This window comes from Polypterus senegalus, chromosome 1 (assembly GCF_016835505.1).
Source record: "Polypterus senegalus isolate Bchr_013 chromosome 1, ASM1683550v1, whole genome shotgun sequence".
Lineage (NCBI taxonomy): Eukaryota > Metazoa > Chordata > Cladistia > Polypteriformes > Polypteridae > Polypterus > Polypterus senegalus.
This window is the reverse complement of record NC_053154.1, coordinates 258,108,533-258,125,388: the sequence shown is the minus strand read 5'-3', so window position 1 is coordinate 258,125,388 and position 16,856 is coordinate 258,108,533. Positions and strand designations below refer to the sequence as shown.

Sequence of the window (16,856 nt, the reverse complement as noted above, 5' to 3'; positions counted from 1 at the left end):
GCCTGTACCAAGCCTTTCCTGACTACCGGATGAACTCCCCACCCAGAAACTCGGCCCCAATACTTTCCTACCTGGCTGAAGTTTAGGTCCTGTCCCGGTTTCTTCTGGGATGAAATCATGCCGGCTACGCCTCTGAGATAAAAACACAGACCAGACTTCATATAAAGGTGTGGGGCAGCCACCCGTATAATATCCCAGGCTACAAAAAGTTTTGAAATTGACAGATGTTCACAATACTGAGTCCAAAACAGAACGGATTCTTTGGTGGAAAATGGCAGCTTTAAAGGAAGTTATGTCATCGAAGAGGCGGGACCCGGAAGTGACATCATCGAAGGGCTGGGACCCGGACTATATATATAGTCATGCACAAGCGCTTGTGGAGCAGCTTAAGGACCCGATTTGCATCGCGACATGTCTGGTCGGGGGACAACGACGGCGTACTAACCTTTCTCTCTTTGTTTCTTCAGAAAGACATACAGTCTGCCACCGTAAAACAACCTGGACAACTCAAAGAGGACACTTCCGGGTTTCTTTCTTCCCTCTGCTTCCCCATTGATGACGTCGGCCTACCACAATGTGTCACGCTTTACCCAGCATCCCACAAGTTATTTTCCGGTATATTTATTTATATATTTCATTTAAAGCCAGTACTAAAAGTGCAAGAGAGCTGGCTGAATCTTGGCTATCAAATGAGAATGCCATCAACAGACACTTGGACATAAATCCAGCATATGCAAACTTAAGAAGAACATGTTCATAATAAATAAAACTTTACAACCAATACCCTTTCTGATCACAGTGACTTAGCCACTTTGCCCCCACGTAATCTGTTGCTATATATTAACTTTGATTCTTGTAAGTCTAAGCATTATCCTCTGATGAAGACCCCTGGCAGGGGTTGAAAGCTCAGGAATAAAAACTACTTTATGATACGTGATTCATTTTCTTCCTCTCTGGATCTCCAGCTGCAAATTATATATATATATCCCACCCAACACAGAGGCAAACGTATAAAATAAATAAACTTTTATTTTTCTTCAGGTGGAGGGCACATCTTCCCTGTGTCACCCAGCCACAACACAGCCCCAAAGCACCAACACACAAAAGTAACACACTCTTCCTCTGCACCAACACTCCACCCAGGCAACCTTGTCCTCCTCCACCTGACTCTGGCCGCTGAGTGGTGGATGCTTGCTCCTTTTATTGGGCACCCAGAAGTGTTCCAGGTGCTTGATTGCCGACATCCGGCTGCACTTCTGGGTGTGGCGAAACCAGTGCCCAGAAGGGTCCAGCAGCTTCTGCTGCAGCTCCCCCTGGTGGCGCCTGCGGAACCCAACAGAGCTGCACAACACTCCAACCCCTATGAAGCCCTGGGGGACTCCAAGGCATCGTTGCAACTCAGGGAGGCTGCCATCTAGCATCCATGGAGAGATATTGCGTTTCCCATGCTTGCCCCCCTGGAAAATATGCTGCAGGGGTGTCCCGGCCGGGAATGGGCCCTGGCCATATGTCACAACATACATACATACATACATACAACATACAATGCCAGTTCTACATTTTAAATATTGTCCAACTTCATCTTTGCAATTCATTGTCTCAGATCTGCACTTCTTAGTGTTATGCATTAAAATAATGTTTTATAAGGCAAGGCAAGCTTTACTTATAAAGCACATTTACAATACTCAAAACTGAACTAAAGTGTTGTCCAAGAAAGGGTAAAACAAGCAGATAAAATATATAGGTACATATCACAAAACTGCAAACATAATCAACAATTACATAAATGATAAACTGAAAATACCAACACCCATATATACAGTGTTTATAATCAAGAATGCACATGAGCCAACATATACAAACATAATGTCATCCTCTTGCAGGGTTAAATAACCATCAGGAAGGTGTAAGACTTTAATGATGACTTAAAAATGGCCAGTGTTGGAGCAGACCTAATATAATAAGGCAAGCCATTCCAGAGAATAGGTGCAGCCACCGCAAAAGCCCGATTCCCCTTTGCTTCACCCTCAATCTCAGCACAACTACAAGCATCTGGCTAGTAGACTGCATTGCTGTTGTTGTCACATACAAGTGAAGAAATTTTAAGAGGTAAGATGGGGCTGCTCCACTCAAACAGAATTTTAAAATCTATTTTGAAACGAACCAGAAGCCAATGAAGCGAGGTCAGCATTGGTGAAATATGGTCACGCTTACATGAGCGAGTTGACAAGCGACTAGCAGTTTTCTAGAATAGTAGGTGTCGTAACAAGGCCTGCTCAACACCTACATACAAAGAATTGTTCAAGCGAGATGTTATAAAAGCACAGTTGGCATTTTCAAGATCAATAAAAGAAAGAAAAACCTTTACCTTAGCTAAAAGTCTCAGCTGTAACAATCTGCTTTTAACTGCAAAGTGTATCTATTTATTGAGTTTGAATGAGCAGTCAAAAATTATACATCCATTTCTAAAATCATATGTCTTAAAATGGAGTTGGCCCCCCTTTGCAGCTTAACAGCTTCCACTCTTCTGGCCATTTGCGTTTACAATAACACCAAAGATGTTTAATAGGGTTGATGTTAGTGCTCCATGCAGGCCATTTGAGTTACTCAATGACTGTGTCCCTGTTGTGTGCACAGGGACACAGTCATACTAGAACAGAAAAGGAACTTCCCCAAACAGTTGCCACAACTGTGGAATCACACACTTCCCCATTTTTATGCTTAGCACTAACAGTGCTCTTGACTGTAACCAAGAGGCCTAGCCCTGACCCTGAAAAACAGCCCACAACCATTATCCCTCCTTCACCAAACTTTACTGTAGGCACTACGAAGTCCTGAAGGCAGTGTCCTCCTGACATACAGTATGCCCAAGCCTGGTTTGTACATCAGACTGCCCAATAGTAAAGCATGATTCATCACTACATACAACATGTCTCCACTGCTGCACAGTCCAATGGTTCTGTGCTTTACACCACTCCAGTCAATGCTTTATATTATGCATTGTGATCTTGGGCTTATGGGCAGCTGCTCAGCCATGGAAATCCTAATACAAAGATCTTATGTTGACGTTTCTTCCAGAGGAAGTTTGGAACTTGGTTGTAAGTGATGCAAGAGAATAAGACAGTATTTACATGCTATGAAAGGGTCACATTTAAAGTCACTGATCTCATCAGTAAAACCCATTCTACTGCCAATGTCTGTCAACAGAGATTGCATACACGTGTTACCAATGGAAGAAGCTAAAGAGGTGTTCACTAAGGATATACTTAGCGACTGTGTCTCTGAGCTGGAGGTGGACTGTCCAAAATGAATGCCATTCAATATACTCTTGATACAGAATACAAACACAGTAGTGGCAAGTCAGATATTGTAATGGCTATAGGTGAGGAGGAAAGGTTTGATACAAAAAAGAATTGCAATTTTTTTGTTGTGATATATATTTAATACACTGTGGAGAACTACTAGGATTTTTAAGCCACCAGTGGGAAATGCTGGGATTGATGACAGCTTCAAGCACAGCTTAAGTGGTCGAAAAAAGCAAGTGAAAAGGAGACTTTGTGGTGCAGGTCTGATAGGGTGTGTGACAGTAAGAATGCCATTCCTTAAAGGACAAAATTGGGCCTTGAAAAATCAGTTGTGGACTACGGTCGGCTGGACAGTCTTCTCTTCACAGTAGAAACTAAGACTTGTTTTTTCGACCACTGTTAAGCTGTGCTTGAAGCTGTTGTGCTGTGAGGTGCCTATCACTCAAGCTGGTGACCCTCAGAAACGTGTCTTCTGATTGGCTTGTGACTTTAGGTCTGCCAGATCTCTTGCCATCAGAGTTTCTTCCAGTTTCAAGTTGCATTTAAATTGTATAAGGGTGGTCCAGATCTAATTATGCAATTTTCATTACGCTATAACTTATTAGGTTTATTACATAGAGAATTCACAAAAAAATCTTTTTGTTGCCAATAGATGGCAACATCTGCCCTGCATTCCAAAATAGTGGGGAGACGGTTGTCAGTCGAACAGCGGGTGCGATGCGTTTGCCTTTTCATAATTGCATAATTACTTCTGGACCACCCTGTACAGAACACTATACTCACTGACACTTTGATTTTTTTTTATTTTTCTCTAAATGAAAGGCCTACACTTCAAAGGGTAAAAATGCTCTGTCTCATTTCATTTGTTAATTGCAGTTTTCTTGTTATTATCACTGGAATATTGTCCAAGAAGTACTTCAGAGGGTGTAGCAACAGTCTGTTCCAACTCTGCCTTGAGACAGACAGAGGGTTTTTAAGTTATCAAGAGAAGTTAGGCATCTGTGCAAATTGTTTTCTACATCTTACAAGGCTTAATTTACTTTAATTGCTGCTGAACATCTGTAGGTTGTACCTTACTAGTTGTTCCAGGAAGAAGGCCCATTTGTAATATTCTGATATTTACTTTTTTCATTTTTGCTATCCAAAACTTTAAATTTAAACCTCTGGCAGTTTACTGCTTACCTTTTCACCACTTTAGTTCATTCATTGCATTTCAAATGATTACATCTGAAGAAAAACTGAGGTGCTCTAAAACCTTTTTAAAATATTGTAAGCAGTAAATGTTTTAGAGCATCTGAAGAATGACTTCTTATTGTATTGTCCAGGAATATGCACAGAGGTATATTTAAAATAACTTTACCTGGATCTTAAAAATGCACACCACATTTCACATTGGGGGTCTGCGGTGGAATTACTTAAAAGCACCAAATTCATTGGTGTGCACCTGATAGGTGACCTTACTTAATTATTTAAAAACCACCTCCATAGCTAAAAAGGCTCAGCAGCATCTCCACTACCTTCGGTGGCTGAAGGAGGCAAGCCTACTTCCACCCATTTTCACCACACGCTAGAGGGGCATCACTGAGCACATTCTGACCAGCTGCATCACTGCCTGGTTCGGGAACTGCAGTGTCTCTCACCATAAGGTCCTACGATACAAAAGATCATTTTGACCTCTCTGCCCTCCATTAATGACATCTTTATAAAGCGATGCCTCTGCAAAGCCTATACAATCGTGAAGGACTACCCATGGTCTCTTTGTCCCAGTTCCATCTGGCAGAAAGTTCTGCAGCATCTGAACTAGTTCTGCAACAGCTAATATCCATTAGCTGTCCAGACTCTAAACCTTGTGCTTCCCACTGCCCTGAGATGTGGTCCTAGTAGCTTATTTATATGACCTACATTTGTTACAGTTGTTACTACTACTGTTTTTTATTATTAGTTGTTGTCGTCATGTATTACTATTTATTTCAAATTATTACTGTCTATTCACTTACCTATTTATTTATTTGTCTATAGTTTAGTTTTTACCTTTCTTGCACTTTTCCTGTGTTTATACTGTATGTATGTTGCACCACATTCCAGGGGAATCTTATTTCGTGCCACTGTATGATACAATGTATGCTGCAATGGATGGTACGACAATATAGCTACTTCACATGACTTTACTTCAAAATCTTTTTCAATTGCATTTTTTAGGTACAAATGAAAATACCACTTCAAACAAATATGCCTAAAACTAAGAATGTACAATAGCCCATCACATATTTGTTGTTTGTTTTTTTTTTTTGGAAAAAATTTATTTATTGTATTTGCAGATACATGTAGTTGAAAATGCTCGCTTGTAACTGTTAATTGTCAATTTTTAAAAATTACTTTGAGTGGATAATTATTTAGCTTAACAACAAAAAAATACGTACTGTGAAGGCATTAAAAGTATCTTAAATAAATACATTTTTATTTGTACAATACAATTAGTTCTAACTCAATAATGCAGTTAATACTGCTCTTAAAGGAATTAGCTGAGATGGCCTAACCATTATAAATCTTTGTATTTCAAACACAAATTCAGCATCATGTGATTTACTGACTACTTGTCAAAATAAAAGTAGTATATATTTTGATATTAGAAGCAAATTCCAATAAGGCATCTTCTGTCTTGTGTTAAAAAAAAGCATAAGAATTTCCTTGAATAACTAACACTAAAAAACAAAAAAAAGTATCTCAAATATTACCATAAACTTCATAAAGACTGGGTATTTTCTGCAAAATAAACAGTATATAAACATTTGTACTATACAAACCTTTCATAAATTGAAAAAATAACCATGTTTAAGGAAAAAAGATGTGGCAAGAAAAAAATGTGATTTATAGAACAACTCCAATTGTGTACCTTGAATATTGTGCAACAGTAAATAATTCAGACACAAAAACAAATTTCATCCGGTTCAAAAATATAATTTAACCATGTTTAACACTGACATTTTCAAAGGAAAGAGGGCTTTACAATTCATGTTTGCTGAGCTTCTAAATTCTTAGACAGCAAGTTTGTTTGCAATTGTCATTACCACTTTAAGAACAGGCATGAAGGCAGAAATTTCACTAAAGTTGTTGCTGCTGACAACCTGAGTGTGGACTAAGAGTGCTTGCTGATAGTTGCGAACTTCAATACAACGTCTAATCTCATGAAGTCCTCCAAGGATATTAGGAGAAAGCTATGGATAGAAGAAAAACAAAGAATGAAAGCCTTTTACAAAAATCTTATTTCAGCAGATACACTTTCTACAAAATATATATTATTGTGGATTATAGCCATTCAGTTAAACCTCTAAAATAACTGTTAATGAGTGATACACATTTTTATTCTAAAATGCCAGTTTGAAAAATTACTCCTCATATAAATTTAATTTCTTCTGAAGGTATAAAGGTGTTGAATTTTTCCTTCAAACTTCTCAAAAGATGCTGCTTAAATGGAAGATAGTTGTATAAAAACCATCAGTTATGCTAGAGTGTAAATATGATGGTATCAGCAACCAAAATACATTGAATTATTGGTGGAAAAACATTTCTCAATCCTCTAGAATTATCTGCATTCATACATTAATTTAACTTAAAATATGTTTTGAGTTTCATGAAACAATGTTTTTAGTCCTTAACCGAATAATGCTGTCAGCCTTCCCAGAATGACATTGACATAAAATTTAACAGCTTCTTTTATCCCCTTTATTAGTTTATTAAGAATACATTACAGTAAGCACATCATAATTAGTAAATAATAATTAAGAATACTATATGTGATACAATATTTCCTGTCAAATTCAAGATCATTAACATCTTGCTTCCTCAGTCCATTAGGTCCTATTTAAAATACATTTTTGAAAAGCTCACCAGCAGTATTTGCCTAGGCAATACCATTATGTAATTAATAGGAAGGATTTGATAGAAAAAATCTGAAAGTTATTGACAATTTTAGGAGGATTTTAAACATAAAATTAGTTAGCAAAATTTTACAGAAAACTGTTGTCTGCTTAGATCTTATTTAAAATAACACATTTCTTAAAAAGAAATCCAGCATGTATTCTGTTTTGGCCAGAAAAATATTTCATGCTGTAAATTACACTCTTAAAAGTCATCAACTTCAATTATACATCAATGTGCATTTAAATTTAGGTACAGCTTTAAAACTATTAATTATTCTACTTGTATAGTTGGACTGGTTAGTTTGTTTGCAATGGAATGAACATCATCGAGGATTGGTCCCTGCCTGGTCTACCAGCTCCCCACAAGTCTAAAACTGAAATTACCACATTAAACAAATGAAAAGAAGTATTAGATAAGGTATTGCTCTTTAGTTAATTTGTTACACAGTGCTGTGTAATCATTACAATGAAACTCCTATGTAGTCTTTTCACAGTGCCACCTCTTGGTGTGATTCTTGCTCTGTAGGCTATGTAAAACAGCAGTACAGCACCACTAATAATCATGTTTTTACAAGCCACGGCAGAACATAACCGCTGAAGAAACAGAACAGCAGAAGCAATAGTAGGATAGAAAGTTTAATATACCTTGGTGAAGGACTGTTAAAACCACACTGAAAGTGGCATCAGCTGGCAGACAAGTCAACTGGAAATTTATTCCCACCTCTAGAAAAATGGGACTTAATCTGTGATCTAGTTTCCTTTCATTATCACAAGAATGCCCCATAAAAACAGAAGGCATGTTTTTTTAAACTTAAACTTTTGCCACTTTACACTGGGAATATTTGGTAAGTTTTAAAGTTTTTTCTATCACCTATGGACCCACGCACCCTTCAGCCTCATTGTAAGAAACAAGAACAGACAAAACATTTTTAAAATGTATTAAAAAAAATAAATAAAAACACTTCACTTTAGAATACAATTTAATGTACCAAGTTAACATATACCATGATTTTGAAAAAACAACTTCAACAATATATTCCAGCAAAAAAAAATGTAAAGCATGGCAGTAGGACTCAAATAGCTAAGATTTACTACAGGAAGAATAACATTTAGATTTTATAAAAAAAATTCTACAGGAAAATATCAGTGCATTCATATTAGTGGAAGCATGCAAGAAGAATGGCCAGATAGCTCAGTTCAGATCTTAATGACTGAAGTAAAATGGACTGAATATTTTTAAGCCAAGGTTTAAGTCTAACTGGGATATTGTAGTATGTTTATGCAAGATAACCAAAAATGTCCAAGTTAAAGCAGTTCTGCAAAGCGGAATGAATTGATAGTTAAAGGAAATGTTTGATAAATACATTCATATAAAAATGTCTTCAGCTGATACCTGTAAATTTAATATTTTCACATTTTTATCAACGAAGACAATAACTACTGAAACAAGGAGGTAAACATGACAAAGTAGACAAGTTTGAATGATTTGCTCAGCACGATTATTAGGATTCTGATTAAATAAGTAATTTTAAATCAGGAGTGCAACAAATCCTAGAGGACTCAAATTTTGCTCCATTCTGTACGTATAAACTGTTTTTATTGAATTTATTTAAAGCAACATTCCATACAATCAAGTCAAACTTAACAAAAATAAATTCAATTCAACCCCCACCCATGAGAAACAGAGAAAACCCAAGAGCCAGATTAAAACTTTTAAGAGTAGTATAGAGGGAAAGGAGTCTTTCTCCCCCAATACAAGTGCTTATTTTAAAATATTATTGATTAGATCCCATCAGCTTTTAGAAAAGTTTTGAACAGATTCTCTAGGAGAGAATTTGATTTTTTCATCAATTTCATGACATCAGTTACCCACTGACTTTACAGAGGTGGGATAGGATTCTTCCAGTTGAGCAAGATAAGTCTGATAGTGAAGTAAAGGCAACTATAGTTTGTTTGTTCTTCTCCACTTTAATGCCATTTGGGAGTCCAACAAACACAGCCATTAATGGATTAGGAGTGCTTGTGACACCAAGGCTGTCTCATTGGCATTTAAAATTTTTGTCCAGAATGATGTTAATTTGGCACATGCCCAAAACATGTGGCCTAGTGAAGCTAGATAAGAAATTTCAAGTTGAATAATCGAATGCTTTGTGAATATGGCGCTAGAGTAAATTCTGTTAAAGTACATAGCTGCCTTCTCCCACTGTACGTTGGGGTATTTTTACTTTATGAGACTACAACAGGTTAAAAATGTCTGTTACTACATAATAAAACACCACAGTCTGTTTGTGTGTCCTGTGAAATATGATCAATATGGCTTTGGTGATGCATTTGAAAGAGGAAGTGTGAGTGTTAAGAGACATATGGGAGGAATAGAAACAGCATGGGAGAAATGCTGAGAGAGTCTAGTATAAAAGTAAGGAAGTACAGGGTACTGTAAATGTGGACAAGAGGTGGAAAAGATGTCTCAAAAATAATGACAGCCACAAAAGCATGCATTACAGGAACGAGCTTGAGAGAGGGCACACCTGTGAAGAGATGTTTAGAAGTACACAAAGAGGAGGACAGTAAATATTTCTAAAATTCTACTATTACCAGTCTTTGACAGGCAGTGTGTCTAGTTGTATATAAAAGGTGCTCAAAAAATTATACATAAACTACTTATAATTTGTTCTTAATGTATTTAAAAAATTCATTCTAAACAGCAAATATGGCACTTTCATTAGATCCCAAAGAGATCTGTAGCAAAAAGGAATAACCAAGAAAAAGAAAATAAAACACTAAAACTATGTGCTTTTAATGCAAAGTGTTTGCTCTTTTAATTCAGAATTTTGGACAAATCCTTCAAGTTGTATAACAGGCAAAGTGTTTTATTTAACCATTAACCAGTAAAACATACGTCAGTGAAACAGAATAACTGTACAGCAACAATCTTTCTGCATATTTGATCAAGTGAAGCATTAAATTAGTTTTGTGCTGCTAATAAGAAGCTTTTGCATAATAGTAAGCTTCTTGGGAGAATGAGAAGTACACATTCTTGTGCATCAAGCCACAATGTGTCATGACTGGTTACATGGTAGACAAGGGAGAAAAGTGTGATTGGGAAAGAAAACACTGCAATGTTTATCCAGAATGGTAAAAGGCTGCCCACCCAGCAGGTGCTAGGGATTCAGGCTACAGAAGGATCAGGAATGTATTTGCCTCAGGAAACACCAAAGGATATACTGTGATGCTCCTAAGACTTAAAAGACCCACCTCTGACCATGGAAGCGATCCCAGACTCGGCCAAAAATGGAACAGTGAATGAATTTAAAAACACCACAAAGCCTTTGGCTCCGTAAGACTACTGTAAGACAGTGCGTTAGCTGGGTCAAATGAACCCTTGCAGGATGATGCAACAAACAGAGCACCACAGAGAGAGAGATAGGAGAAAGCAAGACAATGCAAGTAGGTAAGCCATTCCAATAGTACACAATGCTTAAGGATTTATTTTGTAAGGCTCAGGCATGAAATAAAGTTTTCCTTTTGCTAAATTTGGACTCTATTGTTACCTTGGCATTGAACCATCCATTGTGAATTATCTATACTAATAAAAAGCAAAGTCCTCACTGACTGACTCACTCACTCACTCATCACTAATTCTCCAACTTCCCGTGTAGGTAGAAGGCTGAAATTTGGCAGGTTCATTACTTACAGCTTACTTACAAAAGATGGGCAGGTTTCATTTCGTAATTCTACGCGTAATGGTCATAACTGGAACCTATTTTTCTCCATATACTGTAATGGACTTTAGCTAGATGGCCATGGGGGGCAGAGTTGCATGTCACATCATCACGCCTCCCACGTAATCACGTGAACGGACTGTGAACGCAGTACGTAGAAAACAAGGAAGAGCTCCAAAAAAAACGCATACAAACGTATTCATAAGTGCAGCTACTGCGGAAACAAAGCACGGTGTAAAGCGTAAGTTTAAATTAAGTTTATGGACATGCTCCCGCTGCCGTTTGTCATGTCTTCGTCGAATACTTTATTCACAAGATAAAAGTTTAATGAGAAGACACAAGGTATAAACAAGACTTTGGATCACTTTGTAACGGAGTTAAAATTGCTGTAGCAAGAAACTTTTAAGTGCCGGGTCTTAGCTAACATTAAATAAAGTTGTGGACATCGCAACATCACACAAGAGAGCAGCACACGTTAACTGACTGAATGCAGTACGAGTGATCACTTCCATGCATCAAACCTGTTCAAAAAACGCATTACACAATGGACAAGGTAGGAAAAGAATATGCTCCGAGCTGAGCTCCACAGCTAACGCAGTCTTGCGGAAGCAACTTCGTCACGCTGCCACCAAATACTCACAGAAAAATTCACAAGTTAATACACACGCGGTCTCTAGAGTTTCTCCACACTCAATGTATTCCTCGCATCCCCATTATACCCTCTGATCTCCCATTTCAATTCAAATGCCTCCAATTTCCAGTAAGGCTCTGCTTCGTGATAACAAGTAATAAGTCTCAGAGACAGACCATACAAAAGGTTGCCATTGATTTCAGGCAAGATTGCTTTTCTCCTGGACAACTATACGTTGCACTCTCAAGAGTGAGCTCGTGCAGCTTAATCATATTACAACTGAAGTGCTGAACTGACAATGTGGTATATAAAGAGAACTACAACAATCGTAATAAACGAACAATAAAACAGCAGAGAACCCGTGGATTAAATAAAAAGGTAGTATCCTTGGCGAAGCAAGGAAAAAGGATGGCCTTATATGTTGTTCTTTTATAAAACAGCGGAGCAGCTGTGTAAAGGCTGCTTCACTAAAAACCAGCAGAGCGCTTTATATGAGCAGACAGTCAGCTAAAGAAGGGAATCAATAAATATCTATAATCGTAATAAAGGTACAAAAAATAGCATACAAGCCGCTGATTAAATAAAGGAAATGGATACCTGAACAGTAAAGTAAGTCTGAAATAGCTACACAATAACTATAACAATCGTAATAAACAAACAATAAAACAGTACAGAACCACGAAGCAAAGAGAAACGACGGCCTTATATGGCATTCGTTTATAAAGCAGCGGAGAAGCTATGTGAAGGCAGCTACACAAAAAAACAGCAGAGCGCCACACTCTGAATGTATTCCTCGCATCACCGTTATACCTTCTGATCTCCCATTTCAATTCAAATGCCTCAAATTTCCAGTAAGGCTCTGCTTCACGATGACAATTAATAAGTCTCAGGGACAGACCCTACTAAAGGTTGCCATTGATTTGAGCCATCATTGCTTTTCTCCTATGCATATATGCATATATATGTGTATGTGTATGTGTATATATATATATATATATATATATATATATATATATATATATATATATATATATATATATATAACACTCATAACAGTGACAAAAAAATTACATTGACAATCATGTTACGTTATTTTTAAAATGTTTCCTTTTCTTTTTCATAACTTCTTTAACACACTACTTCTCCGCTGCGAAGCGCGGGTATTTTGCTAGTATAGTATAAATTCACCATTTTGCATACTTTTTGTCCTTTTCTACATTTATTCTCGGTATGCCACACCAATCACCACACTACTAAAGTGAAAAATGTATTATTCTTTTTTTAATTGCATCAGACTAACAACCAAGCACATACAGTTGATTCAGAAAGCATTCAGACCCCTTCACTTTCTGTGTACTTTATTGTGTTGTAGATTTCATTTTAAATGGATACATTTGCCATTTCTTATCATCAGTTTGTGTTTAATAGACAGTCCTTCCTGTATTTGGTTGCACTTACCCCTCTCTCATTTTTGACCAGTTGCCCTGTCCCTGCCACTGAGAAAAAACCCCACAGCATAATGCTGCTACCACCATGCTTCATCATAGGGACGGTATTAGGCAGCTGATAAGCAGTGCCTGGTCTTCACTAGACATATGTAGTGCTTGGAGATTTGCCCAAAGAGTTACATTTTTGTTTCATCAGATCAGAGAATCTTTTTCCTTATGTATTCAGAGTTCTGTAAATGCCTTTTGGCAAATTCCAAGGAAGTTCTTGTATGCCTTTTACTCAAGAATGATTTCATCTAGTCACTCTACCATAAATACCTGATTAATGGGGTACAGCTGAGGTGGTCATCCTTCCAAAAGTTTTTCCCATCTCAGCAGAGGACCTCCATGTGGTTACCTCCATGACCAAGGCTCTTCTTTCCCCATTACTTAGTTTAGATGACCAGTTCTTGGGAGTTCCCAAACACCTTCCATTGCACAATTAATGGAACCACTGTGCTCACGTAAACACTCAAGGCATTAGAAATGGTTTTATACCCTTGCCCTGATCTATGCTTCACCACAATTCCTTGGACTTCATGACTTGATCTTTGTCCTGACCTGCAGTGTTAATTGTGAGATCTTATATACATTGGTATGTGTCTTACTAAACTTTGCCCAGTCAATTCAGGTAGTCTCCAGTGAAGTTCTAGACACATCTCAAGGATACGTACACCAAAAAAAATGCCCTTGGCACAATTTGGAGTTCCACAGTAAAGGGTCTGAATATTTATATAAATAAAACATTTGAGTTTTTGATTTTTAATACATTTGTAAACCTTTCTGAAAACATGTTTTCACTTTGTCATTGTGATTTACTGAGTATGGACAGTTAAGTAAAAATGGCAAATCCATTTAAAATTTAATCTACAACACAATAAAGTGTGCAGAAAGAGAAGTGGTAAGAATACAGTTTTTAACATTTAAATGTATGTGAACTTCTTCTATCCTTGTAGTAATTTTTCTTGAAGTGTTGATAAATAAAGCTTGGAACTTTACCAAAGTTAAAAGTAATAATTGATATTCTTTGATTGTTTTTAAATAGGGCAACACCATGGAAAGTGCTTTACACTGTTACCTCACAGCTCCAGACTTCATGAGTCAAATCTCTCCTCCACAGAATCTTTCTGTGTGGAACTAGTATCGGCTCCCTTTTTCTATGTGAATTGTCCGTGGGTACCTCAGTTTCTTCTCATATTCTACAGATATCAGTTTGATTCATAACTTCACATTTAGGCCATTGTACATGAACTGGCCTTCTGATCAAGCCTCTAGCAACTTTGGGCCGTATGCTGCCTATGTCTACACCGTTGTCTGCTTTCACTTACTTTTTTGAATGAGAGATATAAAAATGAAAAACTATGCAAACTGAATATATCAGTGGGATTTGCTCTATGAACTTACCGACTGTTCTCTAAGTTTGTCATAAAGGAATTCCAGTCGCTTGGAAGCATCATCAAGTTTACGTTTGGTTTGCTGCAAAATATTTGCAATTAAAATTAAAACATTTCCTTAAAATAAAGTATTCACTACTGATATAACTCATTAAAAATTCTAGCAATGGAGAAAAAAAAAAAATATACCAGCACAAAAAAAAAAAAAAGTATCACAACACTGTCAGTACAGGCAAGTTTTTTGTGCATATATTTGACTAAGTGAAATTGGAAATGCATGGATGGCAACAGAAGTAAATGAGTTGAACTAATAGCTTCACACTTTTTTCTGTTTAAAGCACTAATATTTTATTAATTATATTTTAAACCAATAATTGTGATTATGCAATTTTCACTAATCAAGAGCTTCTCATATGTTGTTGACTTTTATGTATTACTTTGCTCTTATATAGCTGAAAAAGACAACAATTACCGGATCACCAGCTGCTAGAAGACACCGTTGAACTAAACTATCAAAACTTGTTTGCAACAGTATATGTTCTTGTGGAATGTCCTTCCTCTCAATTTTTTCTGAAGGCAACTGAAATAATGGCTGAAACAAGAAGCAAAGAAAACAACCAATTTTATGTGGATACAAAATTATAATTTGGGCTAATTCTCAGTAAAAAAATGTCTGCTATCCTTGAAACATCTGTTATGCATTTGTGAAAATATAAACTTCATATAGCAAAAATAAATCTAAATCTGATAATTTATTGAAGTCTAGTTAAGCATTATAAACTTACTGATCAATTTAAATTATACAGTACCTGGATATTAGATTCTTTAGGGGCTCCAGGTGGTGCTTGACTTTCTCTAGGTAATGAAGTATTGGGCTGCAGTGGCTGATGCTCCACAGAAGGGTTCATGACAGGTGCTGTGATAGGCATTGGTGGAGTGTAATTCTCAGGTAGCTATAAAGATATTTTTTTCTTTTTAAATAAAAAAACTGCATACAATATACTTTATTTAAATGAGAAACAAATTACAAAAGAGCTTCTCTCTTGCTTAATATAATCTTTTAAACAGTAATAAAAAAAAAAACAGGCATATCATTGTCACCTACAGATAAAAAAAGAAAACATGTCAATTTACAATGCTATCTGACCCTTGCTGTAACACAAGAATAAATTGTTTAAAATATTTAAAAAGTATAGACAAACTTCCAAATATAGTCAGGCCCCTACAAAAAAAAAAAAACTAAAGAACCTGGGAGTTTTACTCAAAGAGCGCATGATGCTATTTTTAAAAACTTTGCTGTGACACCATTAACTGTTTAGTCAGGACTAATTTCATTAGGCAAGAAAAGATAAAAGACAGTGATTTTAACAATAAACTAATCCGATTCTTGTAAGGAGGATCTACAGCTAATTCCTTGCTTAGTCGAAAATCTTAGAAACTGTTTTTACGTTTTGATCTTTGGGTACTTTCAGGAACATCAGACTTGCTGTTCATCATGTACAGACACTGAATGTCACACACTTCTGAACACATTTGTCACAGTTAAAAAATGAATTTTCTGTTGTTAAGTTTAATGTTTATTTAAAGATTAAGTAAAGCAAAATAACCTAAATGTTCTTTGTGTTTAAAGAAATTCAATATATTACAGCAAGTTGCTGAAATGATGCAACAATGCTGACAACAGATATACGTGTCTGAAAAACTTTAACACTAGTATTGAATGCTAATAAAGCTTAATTAGGCAATGTCAAACCAGTTCTTTAATGTTAATGAATGAAACCAGATCAGAGCTACACCTAACAATAATAAACAAGAAGTTTAAAATAGTTCATCATCAAAAGACAAACACATAAGCACATTATTTTCCAATACAACACATAAAGCATGATAAAATAATTACTATAAAAAGCACATATAGCTTTGGAATGAGATTTAATAATTTTAAGTCTATATCATAATATTTAATAATAAAATATGTGAAAGGACATTTGACCAGGAAAAGAAAAAAAAACCTATAATCCAACAAATAACAAGTATGTAAAAATGGTCTAAGAATATACTCTGAACAGAACCACAGACATTTAAATTGGGCTTTCATTTGCTATAATAAATTGACTGGTACAATCAAGTCTGTTTAGATAAGGATCCAAATATAGACCGTTGAAGACAACTAAGATATTACATCATAAAATACAAAACGTGAAAATAATTACAATATTAAGATTATTTCATTGACAGTATATAACCATGACACATTCATGAATAAATGTGATGAAAGGCTAAAAACCAATCAAACCTGTCTTGTGGAAAAAAAATTCAAATGTGGTAATGACAAAGGTTTATGATAAAGAAAACACACGCATACATACACAAATAATGCTTCCAAGAACCCTTGGC

General features: G+C 36.2%; 1 protein-coding gene across 5 annotated transcripts in view; it reads right to left on the bottom strand.

The window, feature by feature from the left end:
* Nucleotides 1-6,247: 6,247 nt before the first annotated feature.
* Nucleotides 6,248-16,856, bottom strand: part of sec31b (SEC31 homolog B, COPII coat complex component) — a 127,391-nt gene continuing 116,782 nt past the window's right edge. For all 5 annotated transcript variants that reach the window (XM_039772569.1, XM_039772560.1, XM_039772587.1 and 2 more), the window contains 4 exons: nucleotides 15,269-15,412; nucleotides 14,932-15,051; nucleotides 14,470-14,541; nucleotides 6,248-6,520 (listed from right to left, as the gene is read on the bottom strand). In XM_039772569.1, coding sequence (XP_039628503.1) covers nucleotides 6,341-6,520; nucleotides 14,470-14,541; nucleotides 14,932-15,051; nucleotides 15,269-15,412 — 516 coding nt within the window. In that variant the 3' untranslated portion in view covers nucleotides 6,248-6,340. The remainder of the gene's footprint in view (nucleotides 6,521-14,469; nucleotides 14,542-14,931; nucleotides 15,052-15,268; nucleotides 15,413-16,856) is intronic.